Raw genomic sequence first — 27,244 nt, forward strand, 5'->3', positions numbered from 1 at the left:
GCCTGACTGTGTGTTGTACTAATGAAGTAGTAGCCTGTCTGTGTGTTGTACTAATGAAGTAGTAGCCTGTCTGTGTGTTGTACTAATGAAGTAGTAGCCTGACTGTGTGTTGTTCTTATGAAGTAGTAGCATATCAGTAAAGGTTGTTGTGGGGCGGTGTTTTGGTCTCGTCTGTTCTCTGTGGATGGTGAGAAAATCAAGGGACTTCCCCTGGCTAGCTGTGACCTTTGCAGGGCCTCTGACAGGGGAGCCAGGGACCTCTGGATCAGCCTGGATTTTGATAACTGGACCAGGCTGGAAGACTAACAAGTAGATGGATGGAATGAATGAATGAATTACAATTTGATGTGAACCAGGTGTTCTGCTTACAAGTGCAAAAGGGTTGACCTAAGCAAAGTGCTCCACAGATCTGTAGGCCTAGGCCATATCCTAGCAACTAGACCTATAGCCATTAAATATATCTTTATTATGTTAAATAGAGATTTACAATCTCCTACTCCTACAGTATTCCTACCCTGGTGAGCCAACCAACCAACTGGCAGTCTACCTCAGGTTTATTGGAGGATCAATCCAGTAAACAAGGAAGTGGATGAATGGCATTTCTCCACAAAGTAGGGAAATGCTGCTTGTGTTTTGGCTCCAGCTTACCTTTGTGAGTCACATCGGTGACCCACATTGGTCCATAACCGCCCGGAGTGTGCTAGGGTAAATGTGAGGGTAACGATAGACAATTTTATCACTGCCCTCTGTACATCCGGACCACTGTCATTTACTATAAGATCTTAGCAGTCATAATAATAGATTGACCATATATCAACCTTATCTCAATAGGTTAACCCTATATTAACCCCTCAGCATACCAGGCTGACAGCCAGGAAGAGACCCACCTGAAATCACTAGTAGTGACACTTGCTTTGTCACATTTTAAATATCCAGCAGTTTTTTTTATTCTCAGTTTTATGAATTTAATCTTGATGATGCACAATTGTTTGAGTTTGCTTATTCTCAGGTCAAGTAACCTTTTGTATAAATGCCAACTTTTGTATGAAAACCGGCATAGCCTACACAATATTTACCTACACTACGCACCATTTATAAATGAGTTCCCAGAATGCTAACCTCTCTCTCTCTCCCCCTCCTGCAGCCAAACCCTTCACCTCCATGGTCAAACAGATGCGCCTACACAAGGAGGACTTTGAGATCCTCAAGGTGATTGGACGAGGAGCCTTTGGAGAGGTAAGCCTTTTTTGTGCCTTTTTAGTGTACTTTAAAAAATATATATATATTTCACCAGGAAGTTTATTTGATATAAAAAATCTTGCAAGACATCAGCAAAGACAAAGCATTTTAAGTGTAGCCTACTTACGGCTTAGAAACAAATACAACAACCGAACAATGCATGCAAATACAATATAGTCAGGAATTCAGTCTAAACATTTTGTAATTTAGGAAATCTGTTCCCAAGTATTCACACAAATAAAATGTATGTGATGGTGTCTCAATGTAATATAGGTATGACATGATTGTTATTTTCAAATACAATAAAAAAAAATATTTCAATCTGCAGTGTACGAATAATTATCAATATTTTCTGAGTTGTCTACCCTGCTCTGTGATTTCAGCAGCAAGGCTGGCCGCTAGGCTACATGCTATCTGCATGACTCAACATGTAACAGAATGCTTTGATCTCTTCTTCACCAGAAGAAAATAATTATTAAAAAAATGGAACCTAAACCAACCCTTTATTTTTCTTATTCGCAGCTTGGGGGCCTGAGTTGTAATATAGTTTTTATTACGTCTTCTACTGTGAGTGATGTCAAACCTAGGGAATGTTGGTGAGCTAGGCAGGTAGCTAGCGATGGCAGCAGAAACTCAGCTATGTAAGGTTACATGATGTGTGACACATGGTCGTTGTATATTATAGTTTGTTAGGCTAGCTGCTGTGCTGCTGGCAGACCTGGGACCAAATACTATTTGAAATCATTTCAAATACTTTATCTGTGGTTGATTGAGCTTGCCTGGCTTCATACACCAATGGAATAGTTCCAAACCGGCAAACTCCGCCATCTGGCACTCCAGGCAGGCTAGAGCAAACGCTCAAAGTATTGGAATATTGTTTGAACCCAGGTGTGGTGGAGCGGTTGGTTGGAGCTATGCCCAGTGCTGAGGCCCCTATGGCCTGTTTCGGACCCTTTTTATTGGGGTTTTATTTCACGGTGAGTGGAAGAACAACATGGTTGTGCCCCAGCCCTGGTCCCTAGCCCAGTGCCAGGCTAGCAGCGGTGCCCACTGACGTTAGCTAGGCTACAGCCTCACGGTTGATTGCCTCTACTTATTGTATTTATGATATAGGCCCCCGTGTTTACTGTGTCTCCTCAAGCAGCTTGTGTTGAAGTAGGCCTAAGTCTCTGTGCCTTCTGTGCTGTGTCAACAGGCCCAGGTCTGCCAGTTTATTTCATATAGCCTAGTATCTGTAGCCTACATGCTAATCAAAGCTTTTGAGTTAGCTAGAAAAAGTGGCTGCATTTGTGTTATTAATTAGTTAATTCAGTTTAAAAGTATTTACAATCACAGGCCTATTCACAACAACAGTTTCCAGTCGTCGGCAGGCAAAGACTGTAGGCTTACATCTACTTAATGATAATGAGGTCATTATGATTTAAAAGGTCTCTGGCCAGAGGTCCCTCTCATGTCATTCCAGTGGAAAGCCATCATAGTCTAACTAACTGAAAGGTTATCTACCATTTTATTTATTTTTTATTTAACCTTTATTTAACTAGGCAAGTCAGTTAATAAGAACAAATTCGTATTTACAATGATGGCCACCCAAAAGGCAAAAGGCCTCCTGCAGGGACGGTGGCTGGGATTATAATAATAAATACAATTTAAATATAAGACAAAACACACATCACAACAAGAGAGACACTACACTACATAAAGAGACGTAAGACGACAACATAACAGCAAAACATGACAACAGCATGGTAGCAACACAACATGACAACAACATGGTTGCAGCACAAAAACATGGTACAAACATTATTGGGCAAAGTCAACAGAACAAAGGTCAAGAAGGTAGAGACAACAATAAATCACGCAAAGCAGCCACAGCCGTTAGTAACCGTGTCCATGATTGAGTCTTTGAATGAAGAGATTGAGATAAAACTGTCCAGTTTGAGTGTTTGTTGGAGCTCGTTCCAGTTGCTAGCTGCAGCAAACTGAAAAGAGGAGCGACCCAGGGATGTGTGTGCTTTGGGGACCTTTAACAGAATGTGACTGGCAGAACGGGTGTTGTATGTGGAGGATGAGGGCTGCAGTAGATATCTCAGATAGGGGGGAGTGAGACCATTCACATCTACTGATGACCGCCTTTTCCCAGGGAGGAGTTTAGCAGAATTCCAGAAAATGGCCCAGGTTTTTCATAAATCCCATTTTGAGGCTGTTTATTCTCTTCTGTTTAAGGAATCCTTCTACTGGTATTTCTGAAAAATGTTCCCAAAGTTCCCAGTTTTTCGCTCAGAAATACCAGTTGGAGAATTCCGGAAGGTAATAAGCAGGGAGGGAATTCTCAAAATGGGATTTCTGGAAAACCTGGGATATTCGGGAAAGGTTCAGGAAAAATGGTCAACTCCACGGAAGAGTAAGAAGTGGGAAGCTGTGTGAACTGAAAATGGAGGTGAAAGAGGACATTTATGAGCAGGGTCTTCTCATAGTCAGCTGGGAGAGAGACCGCGTCTGTCTGTTCGTTGGGAGAGAGATTTAGGTGTCTGTGCGTGATGTTTCGGCTCTCCTGATTAATTGCTTTTATAACACTACAGCTGTCGTACATGTCAAGAGTGGTGAAAGCTCTGAAAACAGGGTGGGGGGATTACTCACGCTATACACAGGGACACAGCCAAGAAGCTTCCCCTCCTCTCCTCCCCACCCACATCAGACCAGCAGGAGAAACCCAAACAGCGGAGGAATGTTGTCATTGCGTTGAATTTAGCGTTCTCCTTATTTTTCTTCATCTCAGACTCCAATGTGTTTTTTTTATTGTGTGTGTTGCGTGTGTGTGTGTGTGTGTGTGTGTGACTGTGGGGATGATTGGCGGTTTAAATTCCTCCCGTGGTGGAGGAGGGAGTTGTGGGGAAGCTGAAGTGAAGAAGGCTTTCTCTTGTGTCCTCTGGCTGGCAGACAGGCAGGCAGGAGGGAAGAATCCTGCTAGCTGAAGTCCTCTGGCCTCGCTACAGTTGCAACTCAACTCGTTTTAGGAATGCTCTTTACTACACTCAGGTCTAACAATGGGGGCTGACTGGGGTTGTGTTAGAGACGTTATCACTTAACAGTAGTTTAGCCAGCTAGCTTTCCTATCCTCCTGCAAACCCATTGTAATGAGTGTTATCTGTGCTGCCGTGCGGCTATGGCACGTTGAGGCCCTTGAGCTGAAAGATCCCAGCTGTGTGTGCCTCAGGGGTCATTACCTTCATGTCCTAGGTCACTTCCTGTCCGCCTTCCTTTCTCTTCCCTTCCTCCTCTGACTCTATGGCCGTGTTTCATTCCACAAAGATGCTCACTTCCCTTCTGCCCTCGTTCACTCCCCTTCCCTGATCTAACAGGAGTGGGTCATGTTCAGTAGGGAGAAAACGTTCTGGAACTGAGTGGATTTATTTCCCTTGGTTTGCCCTATTGAACATGACAGGAAAGATGTAATTAATATGGTGGATGGAAACTTTCTCTCCTCAAACTCTCCTTCTCTCCCATGCTTCCTGTAGGTTGCTGTGGTTAAGGTGAAGAATGCAGACAAGGTGTTCGCCATGAAGATCCTCAATAAGTGGGAGATGCTGAAGAGAGCTGAGGTGAGTTTTGGCTAGTAACAGCAACCGCCATAGCATTACAGCAGTGTTAAATGCTAACAACCGCCATAGCATTACACCGTTACAGCAGCGCTAAATGCTAACAACCGCCGTAGCATTACAGCAGAGCCAAATGCTAACAACTGCCATAACGTTACAGCAGCGCTAAATGCTAACAATCGTGATAGCATTAGAGCAGGGCTAAATGCTAACAACAGCAATAGTATTATAGCATTTGCTACTCTGGGCTAAATACTAACAGCCATAGCATTACAGCACTACTCAGGGCTGGATACTAAGTTGAGTTAGCATTATGTAACTCCTTGGCTATTCCATAAAACATTGCATTAAACATGCAATGCAAAATGTTCATATAATTGTCAGTTACATGTGCATGTCTCAAGTTTAGAATATTAAATGTGATTTTGAGTACATAACTTAATTAAACTTTAGAACCTATTTGCAGTATGAGAGAGCGATCATGTGGTGTGTGTTCAGTGTATTTACCTTTTAGTCATTTAGCAGACGCTCTTATCCAGAGAGACTACAGCAGCAATTAGGGTTAAGCGCCTTGCTCAAGGGCACATAGGCAGATTTTTCACCTAGTTGGCTTGGGGATTCGAACCAGTGAACTCAGTATATCTGTTGCTGCTGTGCTTTTCTTTTAATCGGGCGCTGTTCACAGTGGTCTGTGTGTGTGTCTGTGTAGGCGTCCCCAGTGGTCCCCTGGGCTTGCAGTTTTCATACCTCGGCCTCATAGAACCCAACTCCCCACTGTGTCTGGCTGTCTCTGGACATGGAAAACTGTCTGCAATATAAACGCTACTCTCAAACCCATGTCCTCATTAATGTACCATATGACATAGACTAGCTACAGATTGTTCATACAGATGGAAATAGATGAATTTGACTATTTTATAAGTTTGTTAGAAAGTGTAATTGAATTGAAAATACTTAATTGACCCCTAAAGGATCTGAAATGATGTTTCCCACATAAAGATAGAATTAATAGATTGTATTTCTATGGTTGTCCACCACTAGCAGACACAGGAATTCAGTACACACATAGGTTGGACCGAAGTGTGATGGACTGAAGTGTGTGCCAATGAGAGTAGCTCCAGTACATTCCATTCATTCGTTTATATAATGGTTACCCTTTGACCTGTCCCTCAGACGGCGTGTTTCCGGGAGGAGCGGGACGTGCTGGTGAACGGGGACAGCCAGTGGATCACCACCCTACACTACGCCTTCCAGGACGACAACTTCCTGGTAAGATCTCCACTAACTTCCCCTCTATTCATATGGGTTTCAATATATGGTATTTCTGCATCCCAAATGGTAACCTATTGCCAATAGGAGTGATCAAAATTATGACCACTGATTTTAAGGGGTGTAAAGGGTTGCTTCCAAATGGCATAGGGCACTGGTCAAAAGTAGTGCAATATATAGGGAAGAGGGTTCCATTTGGGCTGTACACAAGCTGTGAAGAAGCCGGAATGAAATTAATAATATGATGACGGTTGACGGTAAAGGAGGGAGGGATGGGTGGTTGACTGTAAAGGAGGGATGGATGGGTGGTTGACGGTAGAGGAGGGATGGATGGGTGGTTGACGGTAAAGGAGGGAGGGATGGATGGTTGACTGTAAAGGAGGGATGGATGGGTGGTTGACGGTAAAGGAGGGAGGGATGGGTGGTTGACGGTAAAGGAGGGAGAGATGGGTGGTTGACGGTAAAGGAGGGAGGGATGGGTGGTTGACGGTAAAGGAGGGAGGGATGGGTGGTTGACGGTAAAGGAGGGAGGGATGGGTGGTTGACGGTAAAGGAGGGATGGATGGGTGGTTGACGGTAAAGGAGGGAGGGATGGGTGGTTGACGGTAAAGGAGGGAGGGATGGGTGGTTGACGGTAAAGGAGGGAGGGATGGGTGGTTGACGGTAAAGGAGGGAGGGATGGGTGGTTGACGGTAAAGGAGGGAGGGATGGGTGGTTGACAAAAAATACTAAGACTAAGGAGAAAGAGGGAGGCCTGAAGAAAGTAAAGTTGGAAGATGGAGGGAGGAAGTGGGGGAACACTAGAGGAATACAGAGAATGTTACTTGTACACTATTATACAGTAGTATTATTACTACTACTGTGTCAGAGATTTATTCTCTTCTCCCCTCCTCTCTCCACAGTACCTGGTGATGGATTATTATGTGGGTGGGGACCTTCTCACCCTGCTTAGTAAGTTTGAAGACAGGTTGCCGGAGGACATGGCAAGATTCTACCTGGCTGAGATGGTGCTGGCCATCGACTCAGTGCACCAACTGCATTACGTCCACAGGTGACACACACACACAAACGCGCACACACGTACACGTTAACGAGTATTGTATTAATGACTCAATAGTCCAAGCCACCTGTATGACCACTGAAATAGTTGGTTCCTTTGTGGCTCTAAATAAGTATTCCAAATATTTCCTCCTTAATGAAGCAGAGAGAAGTGTCCCTCCTTAATGAAGCAGAGAGAAGTGTCCCTCCTTAATGAAGCAGAGAGAAGTGTCCCTCCTTAATGAAGCAGAGAGAAGTGTCCCTCCTTAATGAAGCAGAGAGAAGTGTCCCTCCTTAATGAAGCAGAGAGAAGTGTCCCTCCTTAATGAAGCAGAGAGAAGTGTCCCTCCTTAATGAAGCAGAGAGAAGTGTCCCTCCTTAATGAAGCAGAGAGAAGTGTCCCTCCTTAATGAAGCAGAGAGAAGTGTCCCTCCTTAATGAAGCAGAGAGAAGTGTCCCTCCTTAATGAAGCAGAGAGAAGTGTCCCTCCTTAATGAAGCAGAGAGAAGTGTCCCTCCTTAATGAAGCAGAGAGAAGTGTCCCTCCTTAATGAAGCAGAGAGAAGTGTCCCTCCTTAATGAAGCAGAGAGAAGTGTCCCTCTTTAATGAAGCAGAGAGAAGTGTCCCTCTTTAATGAAGCAGAGAGAAGTGTCCCTCTTTAATGAAGCAGAGAGAAGTGTCCCTCTTTAATGAAGCAGAGAGAAGTGTCCCTCTTTAATGAAGCAGAGAGAAGTGTCCCTCTTTAATGAAGCAGAGAGAAGTGTCCCTCCTTAATGAAGCAGAGAGAAGTGTTTCCTTTTTTTTTTTTTTTTTAACTACCGTAATTTCCGGATTATTAAGTGCACCTGAATATAAGCCGCACCCACTGAATAAAAAAAAGATATATATTTTGAACATAAATAAGCCGCACATGTCTATAAGCCGCAGGTGCCTACCAGTACATTGAAACAAATTAACTTTACACAGGCTTTAACGAAACACGGCTTGTAACAAAAATAAATGGGCTTTAACGAAACATGGCTTGTAACAAAAATAAATGGGCTTTAACGAAACATGGCTTGTAACAAAAATAAATGGGCTTTAACGAAACATGGCTTGTAACAAAAATAAATGGGCTTTAACGAAACATGGCTTGTAACAAAAATAAATGGGCTTTAACGAAACATGGCTTGTAACAAAAATAAATGGGCTTTAACGAAACACGGCTTGTAACAAAAATAAATGGGCTTTAACGAAACATGGCTTGTAACAAAAATAAATGGGCTTTAACGAAACATGGCTTGTAACAAAAAATAAAAAATTAGCAGTAAGCTTTTAGTTGTCTTTTTGCACTGAGTCAATTTCTCACGCTGCTGTTTCCAACATCTTATCGACTCATTAAGACCAAGCTCCCGTGCAGCAGCTCTATTTCCTTTTCCAACAGCCAGATCAATCGCCTTCAACTTGAAAGCTGCATCATACGCATTTCTCCGCGTCTTTGCCATGATGAGGGTGACAAAATGACTACCGTAATCAGAATGATGGGAAGTTTGAGAGCGCTCGATTTAATCTAAACAGTAAACAAAAAAGTTGTTTGACCTTAACCCGTTCGGCAATTTCATTGGTCTAATGAAAGCTTCATGCCGCCAAAAAACTGAGCACGTCACAGAATGTGTTTAAAAAAAACTTTAAAAAATTGAAAGCGGGAAAAATCCATATATTAGCCGCGTCATTGTTTAAGCCGCGATGCTCAAAGCCTGGGAAAAAAGTTGCGGCTTATAGTCCGGAATTTACGGTAGGCAAGTCAGTTAAGAACAAATTCTTATTTACAATGACGGCCTACCCCGGCCAAACCCTGATGACGCTGGGCCAATTGTGCGCCACCCTATGGGACTCCCAATCACGGCCGGTTGTGATACAGTCTGGAATCAAACAAGGGTCTATAGTGACGCCTCTACCACTGAGATGCAGTGCCTTAGACGGCTGCACCACTCGGGAGCCCATAACCTTACATACACTACCGGTTAATGGTTTGGACACTCATTCAAGGGTTTTTCTTTATTTTTACTATTTTCTACATTGTAGAATAATAGTGAAGACATCAAAACTATGAAATAACACACATGGACTCATGTAGAAACCAAAAAAGTGTTAAACAAATCAAAATATATCCTTTATTTCAGATTCTTCAAGCCACCCTTTGCCTTGATGACAGCTTTGCACACTCTTGGCATTCTCTCAATCAGCTTCACCTGGAATGCTTTTCCCACTGTCTGGGAGTTCCTACATATGTTGAGCACTTCTGTCTGCTTTTCCTTCATTCTGCTGTCCGACTCATCCCAAACCATCTCAATTGGGTTGAGGTCAGGTGATTGTGGAGGCCAGGTTATCTAATGCAGCACTCCTTCACTCTCCTTCTTATTCAAATAGCCCTTACACAGCCTGGAGGTGTGTTGGGTCATTGTCCTGTTGAAAAAGCCCAAACCAGATGGGAGGGTGTATCGCTGTAGAATGCTGGGGTACCCATGCTGGTTAAGTGTGCCTTGAATTCTAAATAAATCGCTGACAGTGTCACCAGCAAGCACCCCCACACCATAACACATCCTCCTCCATGCTTTACGGTGGGAAATACACATGCGGAGATCATCCGTTCACCCACACGCGTCTCACAAAGACATGGAGGTTGGAACCAAAAATCTCCAATTTGGACTCCAGACTAAAGGACAGATTTCCGGTCTAATGTCCATTGCTTGGGATTCTTGGCCCAAGCAAGTCTCTTCTTATATTGGTGTCCTTTAGTAGTGGTTTCTTTGCGGCAATTCGACCATGAAGGATGGATTCACGCAGTCTCCGCTGAACAGTTGATGTTGAGATGTGTTTGTTACCTGAACTCTGAAGTATTTATTTGGGCTGCAATTTCGGAGGCTGGAAACTCAAATGAACTTATCCTCTGCATCAGAAGTAACTCTGGGTCTTCCATTCCTGTGGCGGTCCTCATGAGACCCAGTTTCATCATAGCACTTGATGGTTTTTGCGATTAAACATGAAGAAACTTTCAAAGTTCTTGAAATTTTACGGATTGTCTGACCTTGATGTCTTAAAGTAATGATGGACTGTCGTTTCTCTTTGCTTATTTGATCTCTTCATGCCATAATATGGACTTGGTCTTTTACCAAATAGGGCTGTCTTCTGTATACCTCCCTACCTTGTCACAACACAACTGATTGGCTCAAACGCATTAAGAAGGGAAGAAATTCTACAAATTTACTTTTAAGAAGGCACACCTGTTAATTGAAATGCATTCCAGGTGACTACCTCATGAAGCTGGTTGAGAGAATGCCAAGAGTGTGCAAAGCTGTCATCAAGGCAAAGGGTGGCTAGTTTGAAGAATCTCAAATATAAAATATATTTTGATTTGTTGAACACTTTTTTTGGTTACTAAATGATTCCATATGTGTTATTTCATAGTTTCATTATTCTACAATGTTGAAAATAGTCAAAATAAAGAAAAACCCTTGAATGAGTAGATGTTATAAAACTTTTAGTGTATGTAAGGTCACATTCACTGGGTTCTATGAAAGAAAATAACTCTAAAAATAAATGTTTTGTGGTGGTCCCCTGACTGACGCCCTGGCTGTGAAGGAGTTTTGTCATAAGGGACGTGACAGCCAATAGGAGAAGGCCTCTGCCTCAAAGGCTGTGTGGTAGGAACCACTCTTCCCTCTGACACACAGGAAGTGGTCACCAGGCCTCATCTACATAATGACAGTGTTGACGCTGAAGAAGCCTCAGATGAACGATTTGAGAGAGAAGGAACCCAGGGGCTAGGGTGTGCCTGGCTGGCCTTATAGTAACATTGATTGTCCCATAGCACAGCAGCAGTATAGACTCAGTGTGGAGATGGGGACCCACTAATTGTATGGTGTTTTACGTGGAGTCGGAGGGGCGGCGGTGGTCGTCTCGTTCCCCTTTGAGTCCTTCTGAGACATTTTGGGCTGGTAATGACAGGGTGTATGTATGGGGGTTGTGGTGGGTTCCCCCTCTCGGGAGAGATTGGCACGCTTGGTTTGTGCAGGGTGGAGACATTAAAGAAGGTCCCCTGAGGAGGGTGTGTTCTCTGTGTGTGTGTTTTGGTGTGGGTGTGACTGAAAGGACAATGCATTAACCCTGTAATTTCTCCAATATAAGGCCAATTAGAATAGCTTGAATCAGTGCATATAGGCCACATTTGTGAAGTAAGGAGGGCCTAGTTATAGAAATGGTCTCTGTCAGTCAAGAGGTTCAGTCGTGGAGATGCTTGTGCCGCTGTAAGCATAATGCCTTGTCAGTACCACAAACATAGCTCACTGCTTTATGTTGAAGACAATACCCTGCCAAGGAGAATTAAAGGTTCAATTAACTAAGAAAATAGTGTAGTGGCTGTCCCCTCCTCATTAGGGTGTGTGTGAAGCTGATCAGGGTCAGTGATCTGCATGGCCTCCCCCAGAGACTAACAGACCAACTCAGCATGGCCCAGCTCTGTTAGCAGGGCCCTCATCTGGCCTGTGTGTGTCTCATTGTGTGTGTTTGTGTCTCATTGTGTGTGTGTCTCATTGTGTGTGCGTGTTGACATCTATTGATCAGGGCCGTGTTGTGTGTGTGTGTGTGTGTGTGTGTGTGTGTGTGTGTGTGTGTGTGTGTGTGTGTGTGTGTGTGTGTGTGTGTTATTACTGATCAGAACCATGTGGGCTCCACGGCCCTGTTTCCACCTCCTGATCTAAGAGCCCAATCGCTTTCATCAGACCGACCACTGACCACAGACATCTCTTTACCTGTTAATGTGATCTATCAAAGACCCTGCAGCCACCATGTTAACAGTGGCAGGAACAATGCCCTGTTGTAGAAATGGTCATGAATGGCACCTGAATTAGCAACGGCCAATGGTGAGTATATACGGTATCTGTATGCGTCCAAATAGTGGTGATGAGGTCCCATAGAGCCCTGTGTGTGTGTGTCCTTATCTCGGTCCATGTCTCTGTGAGGAGACACAGTGTGTGTGTTGTCTTGGCGGCCAGATGGCCCTTACAGATGGATGCTGGTGAGGTCTTAAAGGAGATTACCTCCCTCTATTCTCAGCCTTAAGACTTCAGGAGCCCTGCCCTGCCTGGGACAGAGCAGACCAATTAGCCATGCCCCCAACAGTCACGTCACCGCAGCCCTACTGGAAGGGAGGGAGGAAGAGAGGGAGAGAGGGTGGGAGAGACAGAGAGGGAAGGAGGGAGGGTAGGAGAGGAAGGGTATGTCTGTCACAGCAGTAAGATGTGACCTGTTGCCACAAGAAAGGGCAACAAGTGAAGAACAAACACCATTGTAAATACATCCCATATTTATGTTAATTTATTTTCGCTTTTGTACTTTAACTATTTGCACATCGTTACAACACCTTATTAGCCATAATGACATTTCAAATGTCTCTATTCCTTTGGAACTTTTGTGAGTCTGTTTACTGTTCATTTTTTATTCTTTATTTCACTTTGGTTTATCTATTTCACTTGCTTTGGCAGTGTAAACATATGTTTCCCAATAAAGTCCTTTGAATTGAAAAGGGGGGTTGGATAAAGACACGGGTGACAGAGGGAGGTAGAGATGAGGCAAGAGAAAGAGACAGCGGGAGGGGAAGAGGGGTGGTAGCCATGTTCTTTGTTTGATCTCTGCTCAGGGTTTCACTGGGTTTTAATTGGTTTATCTGGAGGAGGAACTCATGACGGCATGCTGGATGACAGGACACACACACACACTCACACTCACACTCACACACACAGGCTAGGGCCAGGTCTGAGCCTATCAGGAAAGTGAGAGGTTAAAAGACTCCCACAGAGGTGTTAAGTAGAGGTTAGCGCAGGTGCACACTGGGAAAAGAGTTTGTTCTGAAGAGAATGCATGTCAGTATTGGGTCAAATCAATTTAGATTGGTCACATACACATATTTAACAGATGTTATTGCGGGTGTAGCGAAGTGTGTGTTATTTGACCATATTCCTAGTTACCTTGCCATGGTTAAATACGGCGTTTCGCGCTTTAAGTTTTGTGCAAATGCTGCCGTCTTTCCATGGTTTCTGGTTTGGGTAGGTTTTAATAGTCACAGTGGGAACACTCACATGGTTGGTGGAGAAGGAACTAAACAGAAATGACTTCATTGTATCATTTTAGCTAGACTTGAGCCGACTGTTAGTAGGTCTACTTTGTAGGGGGTGTCCCGTTGGTCTACCTTTTATCCCATTGACTTGATTCAACATGAAAAGAAAAGCTCCTTCTCTCTTTGTCTCTCGGGTCAAGTCCCAAATGCCACCAGGCGCTATTCCCTATTTCGTGCACTACTTTTGACCAGGCCCTATTGGGCTCTGGTCAAAAGTAGAGCACCATGTAGGGAATAGTGTGTCATTTGGGCCGTTACCTCATTATCCTGCTGTCCAGAGAGAAGCCTTTGTTCTTTGGGTTCAGGGAACCTCCCCTCTCTCCCTTCTCCCCTCCAAATCCTCATGCAGCCAGAGCTTCTGTTTAACTCTGTGTGGCTGCTTATCAGCAGGAGGTACACCCCTACAACCCATCCCTCCCAAGGCAGGGTGTACCCCCATTCTCCCCCCTACACCCCATCCCTCCCAAGGCAGGGTGTACCCCCATTCTCCCCCCTACACCCCATCCCTCCCAAGGCAGGGTGTACCCCCATACTCCCCCCTACACCCCATCCCTCCCAAGGCAGGGTGTACCCCCATACTCCCCCCTACACCCCATCCCTCCCAAGGCAGGGTGTACCCCCATACTCCCCCCTACACCCCATCCCTCCCAAGGCAGGGTGTACCCCCATACTCCCCCCTACACCCCATCCCTCCCAAGGCAGGGTGTACCCCCATTCTCCCCCTACACCCCATCCCTCCCAAGGCAGGGTGTACCCCCATACTCCCCCTACACCCCATCCCTCCCGAGGCAGGGTGTACCCCCATACTCCCCCCTACACCCCATCCCTCCCAAGGCAGGGTGTACCCCCATACTCCCCCCTACACCCCATCCCTCCCGAGGCAGGGTGTACCCCCATACTCCCCCCTACACCCCATCCCTCCCGAGGCAGGGTGTACCCCCATACTCCCCCCTACACCCCATCCCTCCCGAGGCAGGGTGTACCCCCATACTCCCCCCTACACCCCATCCCTCCCGAGGCAGGGTGTACCCCCATACTCCCCCTACACCCCATCCCTCCCGAGGCAGGGTGTACCCCCATACTCCCCCCTACACCCCATCCCTCCCGAGGCAGGGTGTACCCCCATACTCCCCCTACACCCCATCCCTCCCGAGGCAGGGTGTACCCCCATACTCCCCCCTACACCCCATCCCTCCCGAGGCAGGGTGTACCCCCATACTCTCCCCTACACCCCATCCCTCCCGAGGCAGGGTGTACCCCCATACTCTCCCCTACACCCCATCCCTCCCGAGGCAGGGTGTACCCCCATACTCTCCCTTACACCCCATCCCTCCCAAGGCAGGGTGTACCCCCATACTCCCCCCTACACCCCATCCCTCCCAAGGCAGGGTGTACCCCCATACTCCCCCTACAACCCATCCCTCCCAAGGCAGGGTGTACCCCCATACTCCCCCCTACACCCCATCCCTCCCAAGGCAGGGTGTACCCCCATACTCCCCCTACACCCCATCCCTCCCAAGGCAGGGTGTACCCCCATACTCCCCCTACACCCCATCCCTCCCAAGGCAGGGTGTACCCCCATAGTCCCCCCTACACCCCATCCCTCCCAACTAGAGTCCCCTCACCACTTCCATCAGGCACTGCTCTGACTCCCCCACGCTTCTAAACCAAACCCTTATAAATGGGAAAGATGGGCAGTCTAAAAATATAACTTTAATAGGAAGCTGATTCAGTGGTAAATATGATCATCAGGCACTGTCTAAATGTGTAACTTTAATAGGAAGCTGATTCAGTGGTAAATATGATCATCAGGCACTGTCTAAATGTGTAACTTTAATAGGAAGCTGATTCAGTTAGAAGCTGCTATAAAGTAGGAGCAGGCCCTTCATGTGATGTTGACTGTTAACAGTTGAGGAAGGACCTGTCAATAGCTTCTACAGTGCTTTTATGTGCTGCTCTGTACTGAAGATGAACATTCATAGAACATGTGGAGTCATTTGAGTTTGTTAGAGATGCTGGGTATCAGAGAATGTCTGTCTGTGTGTATGGTCTTGGGCGGCAGGTAGCCTAGTGGTTAGAGCGTTGGGCCAGTAACTGAAAGGTTGCTGGATCGAATCCCCCGAGCTGACAAGGTAAAGATCTGTCGTTCCCCCTGTAGGCCGTCATTGTAAATAAGAATTTGTTCTTAACTGACTTGCCTAGTTAAATAAGGGTAAAAAAATATATACAGTGGCAAGAAAAAGTATGTGAACCCTTTGGAATTACCTGGATTTCTACATAAATTGGTCGTCAAATTTGATCTGATCTTCATCTAAGTCACAACAATAGACAAACATAGTGTGCTTAAACTATATTAAATACATCATTTAAACATTCACAGTGTAGGTTGGAAAAAGTAGGTGAACCCCTAGGCTAATGACATCTTCCAATGCTAATTGGAGTCAGGAGTCAGCTAACCTGGATTCCAACCAATGAGACGAGATTGGAGATTTTGGTTAGTGCTGCCTTGCCCTATTAAAAACACTCACAAAATTTGAATTTGCTATTCACAAGAAGCATTGCCTGATGTGAACCATGCCTCGAACAAAAGAAATCTCAGAAGACCTAAGATAAAGAGTTGTTGACTTGCATAAAGCTGGAAAGGGTTACAAAAGTATCTCTAAAAGCCTTGATGTACATCAGTCCACGGTAAGACAAATTGTCTATAAATGGAGAAAGTTAAGCGCTGTTGCTACTCTCCCTAGGAGTGGCCGTCCTGTAAAGATGCCTGCAAGAGCACAGCGCAGAATGCTCAATGAGGTTAAGAAGAATCCTGAAGTGCCAGCTAAAGACTTACAGAAATCTCTGGAACATGCTAACATCTCTGTTGACGAGTGTACAATATGTAAAACACTAAACAAGAATGGTGTTCATGGGAGGACATCATGGAAGAAGCCATTGCTGTCCAAAAAAAAACATTTCTCCACGTCTGAAGTTTGCAAAAGAGCACATGGCTACTGGCAAAATATTATATGAACAGATGAAACTACAGTGGAGTTGTTTGGAAGGAACACACAACAGTGTGGAGAAAAAAAGGCACAGCACACCAACATCAAAACCTCATCCCAACTGTAAAGTATGGTGGAGAGAGCATCATGGTTTGCGGCTGCTTTGATGCCTCAGGGCCTGGACAGCTTGCGATCATCGGCGGAAAAATGAATTCCAAAGTTTATCAAGACATTTTGCAGGAGAATGTTAGGCTATCTGTCTGTCAATTGAAGCTCAACAGAAGTTTGATGCAACAGGACAACGACCCAAAACACAGAAGTAAATCAATAACAGAATGGCTTCAACAGAAGAAAATATGCCTTCAGGAGTGGCCCAGTCAGAGTCCTGACCTCAACCCGATTTGAGATGCTGTGGCATGACCTCAAGAGAGCAGTTCACACCAGACATCCCAAGAATATTGCTGAACTGAAACAGTTTTGTAAAATTCCTCCCGACCGTTGTGCAGGTCTGATCCGCAACTACAGAAAACATTTGTTTGAGGTTATTGCTGCCAAAGGAGGGTCAACCACTTATTAAAACCAAGGGTTCACATACTTTTTCCACCCTGCATTGTGAATGTTTATACAGTGTGTTCAATAAAGACATGAAAACGTATAATTGTTTGTGTTATTAGTTTAAGCAGACTGTCTATTGTTGTGAATTAGATGAAGATCAGATTTTATGACCAATTTATGCAGAAATCCAGGTATTTCCAAAGGGTTCACATACTTTTTGTGTGTGTGTGTATATAGGTCTTGAAATATATATTTAAAGACCTCACAAGGATAGTAAAACAAGGGAAAATGCTTTTTTTTTTTAGGCATAGCGTTTAGGGTTAGGTTAAGGTTAGGCATAGAGGTTAGGGTTAGAATTAGGGTTAGGTTTAGGGTTACAATAGGGGCTAGGAGTTTTTATTTTATTTATTTATTTAACCTTTATTTAACTAGGCAAGTCACTTAAGAACAAATTCTTATTTACAATGACGGCCTACCAAAAGGCAAAAGGCCTCCTGCAGGGACAGGGGCTGGGATTAAAAAAATAAATACAATATAAATATAGGACAAAACACACATCACAACAAGAGAGACACTACATAAAGAGAGACAACATAGCAAGGCAGCAACACATGACAACACAGCGTTTGTGTGTACTTACTCGGTTTGATTTGGCAGTGCCTTTGCATCACAACTCATAGTACAGTGGTGTGTAAAATCCTGTCACAGAAACTACGCCGCTATGAGACGATGCAGCATTTGATGTGTGTTTGTGTCACTGGGGTTTGTCTCAGCAACCCTGGTATTTATTTGTGTATCGACCATGTGTTGATAAGGCCTGTGGTTATTTATTTTTTTAGATGGCAGATCTAAAAACGACTCCACCATCATTAAGTTTGCTGATGACAGAACAGGCCTGATTACCGACAACGATGAGACAGCATGTAGGAAGGAGGTCAGAGACCTAACATGGTCCATGCGTCCTCAGATCCTCAAAAGGTTTTACAGCTGCACCATCGAGAGCATCCTGATGGGTTGCATCACTGCCTGGTATGGCAACTGCTCGGCCTCTGACCGCAAGGCACTACAGAGCATAGTGCATACGGTCCAGTACATCACTGGGACCAAGCTTCCTGCCATCCAGGATCTCTATACCAGGCGGTGTCAGAGGAAGGCCCTAAAAATTGTCAGACTCCAGCCACTCTAGTCATAGACTGTTCTCACTGCTACCGTACGGCAAGCAGTACCAGAGCGCTAAGTCTAGGTCCAAGAGGCTTCTAAACAGCTTCTACCCCCAAGTCCTAAGACTCCTGAACAGCTAATCAAATGGCTACACAGACTATTTGCATTGCTACAAAGGGTGGGTCAAAATCAAAAGTAACAGTCAGTATCTGGTGTGGCCGCCAGCTGCATTAAGTACTGCAGTGCATCTCCTCATGGACTGCACCAGATTTACCAGTTCTTGCTGTGAGATGTTACCCCACTCTTCCACCAAGGCACCTGCAAGTTCCTGGACATTTCTGGGGGGAATGGCCCCAGCCCTCACCCTCCGATCCAACAGGTCCCTGACGTGCTCAATGGGATTGAGATCCTAGCTCTTCGCTGGCCATGGCAGAACACTGACATTCCTGTCTTGCAGGAAATCACACACAGAACGAGCAGTATGGTTGGTGGCATTGTCATGCTGGAGGGTCATGTCAGGATGAGCCTGCAGGAAGGGTACCACATGAGGGAGGAGGATGTCTTCCCTGTAACGCACAGTGTTGAGATTGCCTGCAATGACAACAAGCTCAGTCCGATGATGCTGTGACACACCGCCCCAGACCATGACGGACCCTCCACATCCAAATCAATCCCGCTCCAGAGTACAGGCCTCGGTGTAACCCTCATTCCTTCGATGATAAACATGAATCCGACCATCACCCCTGTTGAGACAAAACCGCGACTCGTCAGCGAAGAGCACTTTTTGCCAGTCCTGTCTGGTCCAGCGACGGTGGGTTTGTGCCCATAGGCGACGTTGCTGCCGGTGATGTCTGGTGAGGACCTGCCTTACAACAGGCCTACAAGCCCTCAGTCCAGGCTCTCTAAGCCTATTGCGGATGTGATGTTCGGATGTACCGAACTTGTGCAGTTGTTACACGTGGTCTGCCACTGCAAGGACAATCAGCTGTCCATCCTGTCTCCCTGTAGCGCTGTCTTAGGCTTCTTACAGTACAGACATTGCAATTTATTTCTCTGGCCACATCTGCAGTCCTCATGCCTCCTTGCAGCATGCCTAAGGCACATTCGCGCAGATGAGCAGGTACCCTGGGAATCTTTCTTTTGGTGTTTTTCAGAGTCAGTAGAAAGGCCTCTTTAGTGTCCTAAGTTTACATCACTGTGACCTTAATTGCCTATGGTCTGTAAGCTGTTAGTGTCTTAATGACCGTTCCACAGGTGCATGTTCATTCATTGTTTATGGTTCATTGAACAAGAATGGGAAACAGTGTTTAAACCCTTTACAATGAATATCTGGGAAGCTATTAGGATTTTTACGAATTATCTTTGAAAGACAGGGTCCTGAAAAAGGGACGTTTCTTTTTTTGCTGAGTTTAGTCTCTCCATGAGGAGATGCACTGCAGTACTTAATGCAGCTGGTGGTCACACCAGATACTGACTGTTACTGAGTTTATATATACTGAGTTTCTATATACATGGGCAGAACGACAGATTTGTACCTTGTCGGCTTGGGGATTTGATCCAGCAACCTTTCGGTTACCGGCCCAATGCTCTAACCACTAGGCTACCTGCCGCCCCATGTCTTTTAAAAAATATATATATTTTCCTTTATTATTTTCCCCTAACCCTACCACGCCTCCCCTAATTGGAGTAAACTAATGGACGACAACACTTAGGCTTCTACTTCCAGCTTATACAGTACACACTATACACATTTTAGAGACACAATATATTTTACAATAGTTATCTTTTGTTTGTTTTTAATCCCGTCCTTCAGCTACCATGTAATGTCAAGTGTATAATATATCGTTGTGTATTGATGATTTATTGTTGCTATACTGTTAGTGTATTGTTACTATACTGTTAGTGTATTGATGTATTAACTGTTAGTGCATTGTTACTATACTGTTAGTGTATTGATGTATTCATGTATTGTTACTATACGGTTAGTGTATTGTTACTATACTGTTAGTGTATTGATGATGTATTGTTACTATACTGTTAGTGTATTGATGTATTAACTGTTAGTGCATTGTTACTATACTGTTAGTGTATTGATGTATTCATGTATTGTTACTATACGGTTAGTGTATTGTTACTTTACTGTTAGTGTATTGATGTATTGTTACTATACTGTTAGTGTATTGATGTATTGTTACTATACTGTTAGTGTATTGATGATGTATTGTTACTATACTGTTAGTGTATTGATGTATTAACTGTTAGTGCATTGTTACTATACTGTTAGTGTATTGATGTATTCATGTATTGTTACTATACGGTTAGTGTATTGTTACTATACTGTTAGTGTATTGATGATGTATTGTTACTATACTGCTGGTGTATTGATGTATTAACTGTTAGTGCATTGTTACTATACTGTTAGTGTATTGATGTATTCATGTATTGTTACTATACGGTTAGTGTATTGTTACTTTACTGTTAGTGTAATGTTAGTGTATTGATGTATTGTTACTATACTGTTAGTGTATTGATGTATTGTTACTATACGGTTAGTGTATTGATGTATTGTTACTGGGGCGGCAAGGAGCCTAGTGGTTAGAGCGTTGGGCCAGTAACTGAAAGGTTGCTGGATCGAATCCCCGAGTTGACAAGGTAAAAATCTGTCGTTCTGCCCCTGAACAAGGCAGTAGGCCGTTTTTGTAAATAAGAATTTGTTCTTAACTGACTTGCCTCGTTAAATAAAGGTTACACTGTTAGTGTATTGATGATGTATTGTTACTATACTGTTAGTGTATTGTTACTATACTGTTAGTGTATTGATGATGTATTGTTACTGTACTGTTAGTGTTTTGATGATGTCCTTTAGTGTGTTGTATTGTTACTGTACTGTTACTATTAGTGCAGTATTGTTACTGTACTGTTAGTGTATTGTTAGTGTATTGATGGGTTGTTACTATACTGTTAGTATATTGTTACTATACTGTACTATGTATCAATAGTGTAGAGATATGGAGACTAGTGAAGACAAGGGCTTGACATTGTCTGCATTAAGTGAGATGTAATATCAGAATAGTGGTCGGGACAGGGTCAGGGGGGGCTGGTCGGGACAGGGTCAGGGGGGCTGGTCGGGACAGGGTCAGGGGGGGCTGGTCGGGACAGGGTCAGGGGGGGCTGGTCGGGACAGGGGTAGGGGGGGCTGGTCGGGACAGGGACAGGGTGTTCTGGTCGGGACAGGGTCAGGGGGGGCTGGTCGGGACAGGGTCGGGGGGGCTGGTCGGGACAGGATAACCAAGCCTCTGTCTGCCTTGTGGGGGGTAACCTTGTGAGGGGTCTGCCCCATTGGCAGTAGAGGCTGCAAGGGCAATGAACTGCCCAAATTAACACAAGACTTCATGAGGGGAGACTAAAGGCATCCAGGAGCAAACAAACTCTCTCTCTCTCGCTCCCTCTCTCGCTCCCTCTCTCGCTCCCTCTCGCCCTCTCTAGCGCTCTCTCTAGAAGCAAAATCTACTTTTCGCTCTCTCTCACCAAACACTAGTGTTGCGTTAAAGTTGTTTTGCTCTCTTTCATTCTCTCTCCCTCCCTGTCTCCCCCTCTGAGATGTGTTTTTCATTTTATTCCACTCCCCCTCTCTCCCTCTTCCTCCATTCCTAGTTCTCTTTCTCAGAGTCATCAGTATATTTACTTTGGTCTCTCTGTCTTCTGTCACCTTCAGGGACATCAAGCCAGACAACATCTTGATGGACATGAACGGTCACATTCGCCTGGCTGACTTTGGTTCCTGCCTCAAACTCATGGAGGACGGCACGGTGAGTAGGCCGACATATACCAGCCAAAAGTTTGGACAACTACTCATTCAAGGGTTTTTCTTTATTTTCACTATTTTCTACATTGTATAATAGTAGTGACGACACCAAAACTATGAAATAACACACATGCAATCATGTAGTAACCAAAAAAGTGTTAAACAAATAAAAATAGATTTAATATTTTAGATTCTTCAAAGTAGCCACCCTTTGCCTTGATTAGAGCTTTGTACACTCGGCATTTTCTCAACCAGCTTCATGAGGTAGTCACCTGGAATGCTTTTCCAACAGTCTTGGAGTTCCCACATATGTGTGCAAAGCTGTCATCAAGGCAAAGGGTGGCTAGTTTGAAGAATCACAAATAAAAATACATGTTTATATTTGTTTTAACACTTCTTTGGTTACTACATGATTCCATATGTGTTATTTCATAGTTTTGATGTCTTCACTATTATCCTACAATGTAGAAAATAGGAAAAATAAGGAAAAACTCTGGAATGAGTAGCTGTGTCCAAACTATATATATATGCACACAACCCAAACCACCTCCAAAAACCACCAACCACCACCCCATCAAACCCTGGGCCCCTCTAGGCCTCCCCTGTGGCTGAAGCCCCGGCCCCCTTTAGGCCTTCTCTGTGTCTGATTTCATGGCTGTGCCTGTGGTTAAGACTCTTCCGCTAATTAAGCTGCTCTGAGGTGGTTGGCTATGTGGCTTTGATGAATAAGTTGAGACCTTAGAGGATCCGCCTCTCTAAAGCTGCGGTGACCGGCGCTTCTTTGGCCTAGTCTCAGGGAAGTTTGATTTATTTAGTATGTGCTCTATGGCATGGCCTTGTTTAGGTTTGGTGGACGTATTTGACTCCAAACACACTGTAGACGTGCAATTAACAACACCAGATTACAGATTATTTCTCTAACATTAAAGGGATTTGTGCAGTTTGAAGGAAGTTAGAGGTAGATTCACGCGCCAATGCTATGCGTATGCTACCATACCTGTAGACTTCCAGTCATTGCACTAATGCTAGTTAGCATTGGCTCGCAAAAGACTTCCTTCATACTGCACGCAGAGACATAAAAATGGTATTCACAAGTTCGTCTGACTCTGGGCAAGTGGAAAATTGTCTTAGGCCTAACTGCCAGAATCACACAGTATCCCTTTATTAAGTATGAAATTATTTCTATGGTTTGTCCCCCATGCCATCCATCGAACCATCTATGCCTCTATCCATCCACTCACTAATCCATTCATCTCCTGGGCCTGGTCTCCCTCAGGTCCAGTCGTCAGTTGCCGTGGGGACCCCGGACTACATCTCTCCGGAGATCCTGCAGGCGATGGAGGATGGGAAGGGGAAGTACGGTCCAGAGTGTGACTGGTGGTCCCTGGGGGTCTGCATGTACGAGATGCTGTACGGGGAAACTCCCTTCTACGCCGAGTCACTAGTGGAGACCTACGGCAAGATCATGAACCACAAGGTGAGAGGGTGGGTGGTAAGACTGGACAGAGGAGGCTGACTGTAGCTACCCTGGGATTTATCATTTGATTTATTTGATCATTCAAAACCACAGCTCTACCACACGTGTAGCCTATACAATGCATTGAAAATCCTAGAGGACCACCCAAAAAGTTGTACAGCCTATTTCCTTTGCGGTCCTCTTTTTTGAGGCTGTCAGGCAGGTTAAGGCTTACTGGTAGTCACATTGTACTTACTGTACTAAAACCCGTCTTGACAAAGACACATTTTTTATTCAATGGTTCAAGACGAGCGGGATTGTTCAGGTGTTGTTGGGCTCTTTGGTGTTAGGCTGAAGTACTTTCTGTACATAGTTAGTTTTATTCTTTCTGACTCCTCCTCTACCCTTCTTCTTCTGGTTCCTTTCCATCGACCGACAGGAGGAGTTAGGTGCTGCTGTGAGTGTTTCTTTTTGGAGTCTGATTGCCCAGTCCCAAATGGACCCCTATTCCCTACCACCTATGCACTTGTAGATTCCTCTCAGATCTCCACAAGTGCATAGGAAGTAGGGGCTAGGGGTTGATTTGGGACTGGGTCTGAGTGTTAGTTGTTAAAGTTTGAGTATGTTCTGTTCAAGGGCTGAATGTATCAAGCTTTTTAGAGTAGGAGTGCTGATCTAGGCTCAGTTCAGCTTTTTAGATCATATAAATGAGATTAAATGGACCTGATCCTAGATCAGCACTGCTAAGAGGAATACTCTGAGACAATTGATACTTACAGTGCATTCGGAAAGTGTTCATTCCCCTTGACTTTTTCCACATTTTATTACGTTACTGCTATATTATGAAATCTGTTAAGTAAAAAATGTCAATCTACACACAATACCCCATAATGACAAAGTGAAAAGTTTTTTTGAAATTTGAGCAGTTTTATTAAAAATAACAAACAGAAATACCTTATTTACATATGTATTCAGACCCTTTGCTATGAGACTCGAAATTGAGCTCAGATCTGGGGATTCTCTGGTCTGATGAAACCAAGATTGAACTCTTTGGCCTCAATGCCAAGCGTCATATCTGGACGAAACCTATCACCATACCTACAGTGAAGCATGGTGGTGGCAGCATCATGCTGTGGGGATGTTTTTCAGCGGCAGGGACGGGGAGACTAGTCAGGATCGAGGCAAAGATGAACGGAGCAAAGTACAGAGAGATTCTTGATGGAAACCTGCTCCAGAGTGCTAAGGATCTCAGACTGGGGTTCAGACTGGGGTGAAGGTTCACCTTCCAACAGGACAATGACCCTAAGCACACAGCCAAGACAACACAGGAGTGGCTTCAGGACAAGTCTCTGAATGTCCTTGAGTGGCCCAGCTAGAGGCCGGACTTGAACCCGATCTAACATCTCTGGAGAGACCTGAAAATAGCTGTGCAGCAACCCTCCCCATCCAACCTGACAGAGCTTGAGAGGATCTGCAGAGAAGAATGGGAGAAACTCCCCAAATACAGGTGTGCCAAGCTTGTAGCATCATACCCAAGAAGACTCAAGGCTGTAATCGCTGCCAAAGGTGCTTCAACAAAGTACTGAGTAAAGGATCTGAATACTTATGTAAATGTGATATTTCAGTTTATATTGTAATTAATTAGCAAAAATTGCTAAAAACCTTTTGTTTTGTCATTATGGGGTATTGTGTGTAGATTGAGAGAAAACAACAACAATTTAATCAATTTTAGAACAAGGCTGTAACCTAACAAAATGTGGAAAAAGTCAAGGGGTCTGAATACCTTCCAAATGAACTGTACAACCCCAGGTCTGTTCATACTTCAGCCCATCCTGACTCCAAACCACACCCTTCTACCTTCATAACTCTCCCCCCTCTCCCTTCCCGTCACCTTTCAACTATACCATCTAGTTCACCCAGCCATATTGACTGAACAGATGCCTTATGTGTGCACATTAAACCATTAAATGTTTGCTAGAACTATGCTGCTTTCTGCTGCAACAGGATAAACATGCATGGGCCATATACCATTTTTATTTATTTTTACATTTCTTTGTCAGGGGCCATGTACACAAATAAATACATGAAATGTGAAAAAATGTGTACGAAGATTATTCTGCAAACAGTATAGAACTATTCTGCTGTCGACTGCAACGGGTACGTTGCGTTATCAGTAAAAATAAATTAGAAATACAAATATTTGACCAAACGACGCGAACAGTATATCGAGGCTGCGTCCCAAATGGTCAAAAGTAGTGCAGTAAATAAATAAGGAATAGGGAACCATTTGGGACGTAGGGTATCTTCATTATTCAGACTCCTTTCCCTCTCCTCTTACCCTCCGCCGGGTGCCCAGGAGCGTTTCCAGTTCCCCCTGCAGATGACAGACGTGTCCGAAGACGCCAAGGACCTGATCCGACGCCTCATCTGCAGCCGGGAGCACCGTCTGGGCCAGAACGGCATCGACGACTTCAAATCTCACCCCTTCTTCTCTGGTAGGGCCTGATGTTTTAAAACAGTATGTGCGTGCTAGGGTTTGTCTATCAATTATTCTCTGGCGCCATTTCCAGGAGTTGATGTAGATAACCTCTTATCTTGTTAATTGGTGTTGAAGTTAGGCTGGACAGTAGACGATGATATGATGATCGTTACAATATCATACCATGATCACAGTTTGCCAGTCATATCATGTTTAATGTCATTCCTTTCAGGCATTGACTGGGACAACATCCGTACGTGCGAGGCCCCCTACATCCCAGAGGTCAGCAGCCCCACAGACACCTCTAACTTTGACGTGGATGACGACTGTCTCAAGAACTCAGTAAGTCTGTCTTTCTCTATGGGACTACATCAAGACTTAGACTCTCTTACTCTCATCTTTCAGTCTCTCTCTGTTTCCATCTTTTATCTGTCCATCTCTTTCATCTGTCTGTAATGTTGTCAAGGTTGACGTGTTTGTGTTATTTTGTGTTATTTCAGGAGACGATGCCCCCTCCCTCACATACTGCCTTCTCTGGACACCACCTGCCCTTTGTAGGTTTCACCTACACCAGTAAATGGTGAGTGGTCGCTAAGCAACAACCCCAGTTTAGTTTCCAAATAAACTTCCACATCTTCGTCAATACATACAGCATACAGAAAAATACATCTTAGCCTGTTCCCAGATCTGTTTGTGCTGTCTTGCCAACTCCTATGGTCATTGTCATGTTTGGCATAACAATGAGGATAGGCTATACAGCACAATCAGATCTGTGACCAGTCTACTTCGCTCCTACTTCTCTATCGTCTGATCTAACCTCAGCCACACTTCCACTAGCACTCAGTTTCCACCGTTGAGAAAGCATTGAATGGTCTAATTGTTTATCTTAGCCTGAAGGCTAATTGTGGTTGCACTCTTGCTCTCTCTCGCTCTAATTTCAATATAAGGGGCTTTTTTTGGCATGGGAAACATGTTTATTTGTATTTATTTATTTAACCAGGTAGGCCAGTTGAGAACAAGTTCTCATTTACAACTGCGACCTGGCCAAGATAAACATTTCCAAAGCAAGTGAAATAGATAATAAACAAAAGTTGCCTGGTTGCCCTTTTCTTGTGGCAACAGGCCACAAATCTTGCTGCCAATAGAAATGGGAGTTTTTCAAAATTGGATTTGTTTATGAATTCTTTGGGGGTCTGTCTATTCTGAGGTAAATATGTGTCTCTAATATGGTATGCATCTCTTTCTCTTCCCCATCTCCCCCCCCTCTTCCCTATCTCTCCCCCCTCTTCCCTATCCCCCCCCTTCCCTATCTCTCCTCTCCAGTACCCTGTCTGACCGGGGCTGTCTGAGGGAGGCAGGCAGTAGCAGTCAGACACAGATGGATGTATGTGTCCAGCGCAGTCTGGAGGAGAGTCTGGCCACCGAGGCCTACGAGAGGAGGATACGACGACTAGAACAGGAGAAGACTGAGCTCAGCCGCAAGCTACAAGGTACACACACTCGCA

General features: G+C 44.6%; 1 protein-coding gene across 10 annotated transcripts in view; it reads left to right on the forward strand.

Moving 5' to 3' along the window:
- LOC106608118 (serine/threonine-protein kinase MRCK alpha) overlaps positions 1–27,244 on the forward strand; it is a 113,277-nt gene that overhangs the window by 41,174 nt on the left and 44,859 nt on the right. For 7 of the 10 annotated variants that reach the window (XM_045721031.1, XM_014205845.2, XM_045721034.1 and 4 more), the window contains 11 exons: positions 1,145–1,236; positions 4,755–4,838; positions 6,009–6,104; positions 7,007–7,155; positions 21,715–21,808; positions 23,081–23,281; positions 23,700–23,717; positions 25,617–25,755; positions 25,972–26,081; positions 26,240–26,319; positions 27,063–27,229. In XM_045721031.1, the coding sequence (XP_045576987.1) occupies positions 1,145–1,236; positions 4,755–4,838; positions 6,009–6,104; positions 7,007–7,155; positions 21,715–21,808; positions 23,081–23,281; positions 23,700–23,717; positions 25,617–25,755; positions 25,972–26,081; positions 26,240–26,319; positions 27,063–27,229 (1,230 nt within the window). The remainder of the gene's footprint in view (positions 1–1,144; positions 1,237–4,754; positions 4,839–6,008; positions 6,105–7,006; positions 7,156–21,714; positions 21,809–23,080; positions 23,282–23,699; positions 23,718–25,616; positions 25,756–25,971; positions 26,082–26,239; positions 26,320–27,062; positions 27,230–27,244) is intronic. The other 3 variants (XM_045721032.1, XM_014205846.2, XM_014205849.2) reach the window with 1 other exon arrangement.

This window comes from Salmo salar, chromosome ssa06, assembly GCF_905237065.1.
Source record: "Salmo salar chromosome ssa06, Ssal_v3.1, whole genome shotgun sequence".
NCBI lineage: Eukaryota > Metazoa > Chordata > Actinopteri > Salmoniformes > Salmonidae > Salmo > Salmo salar.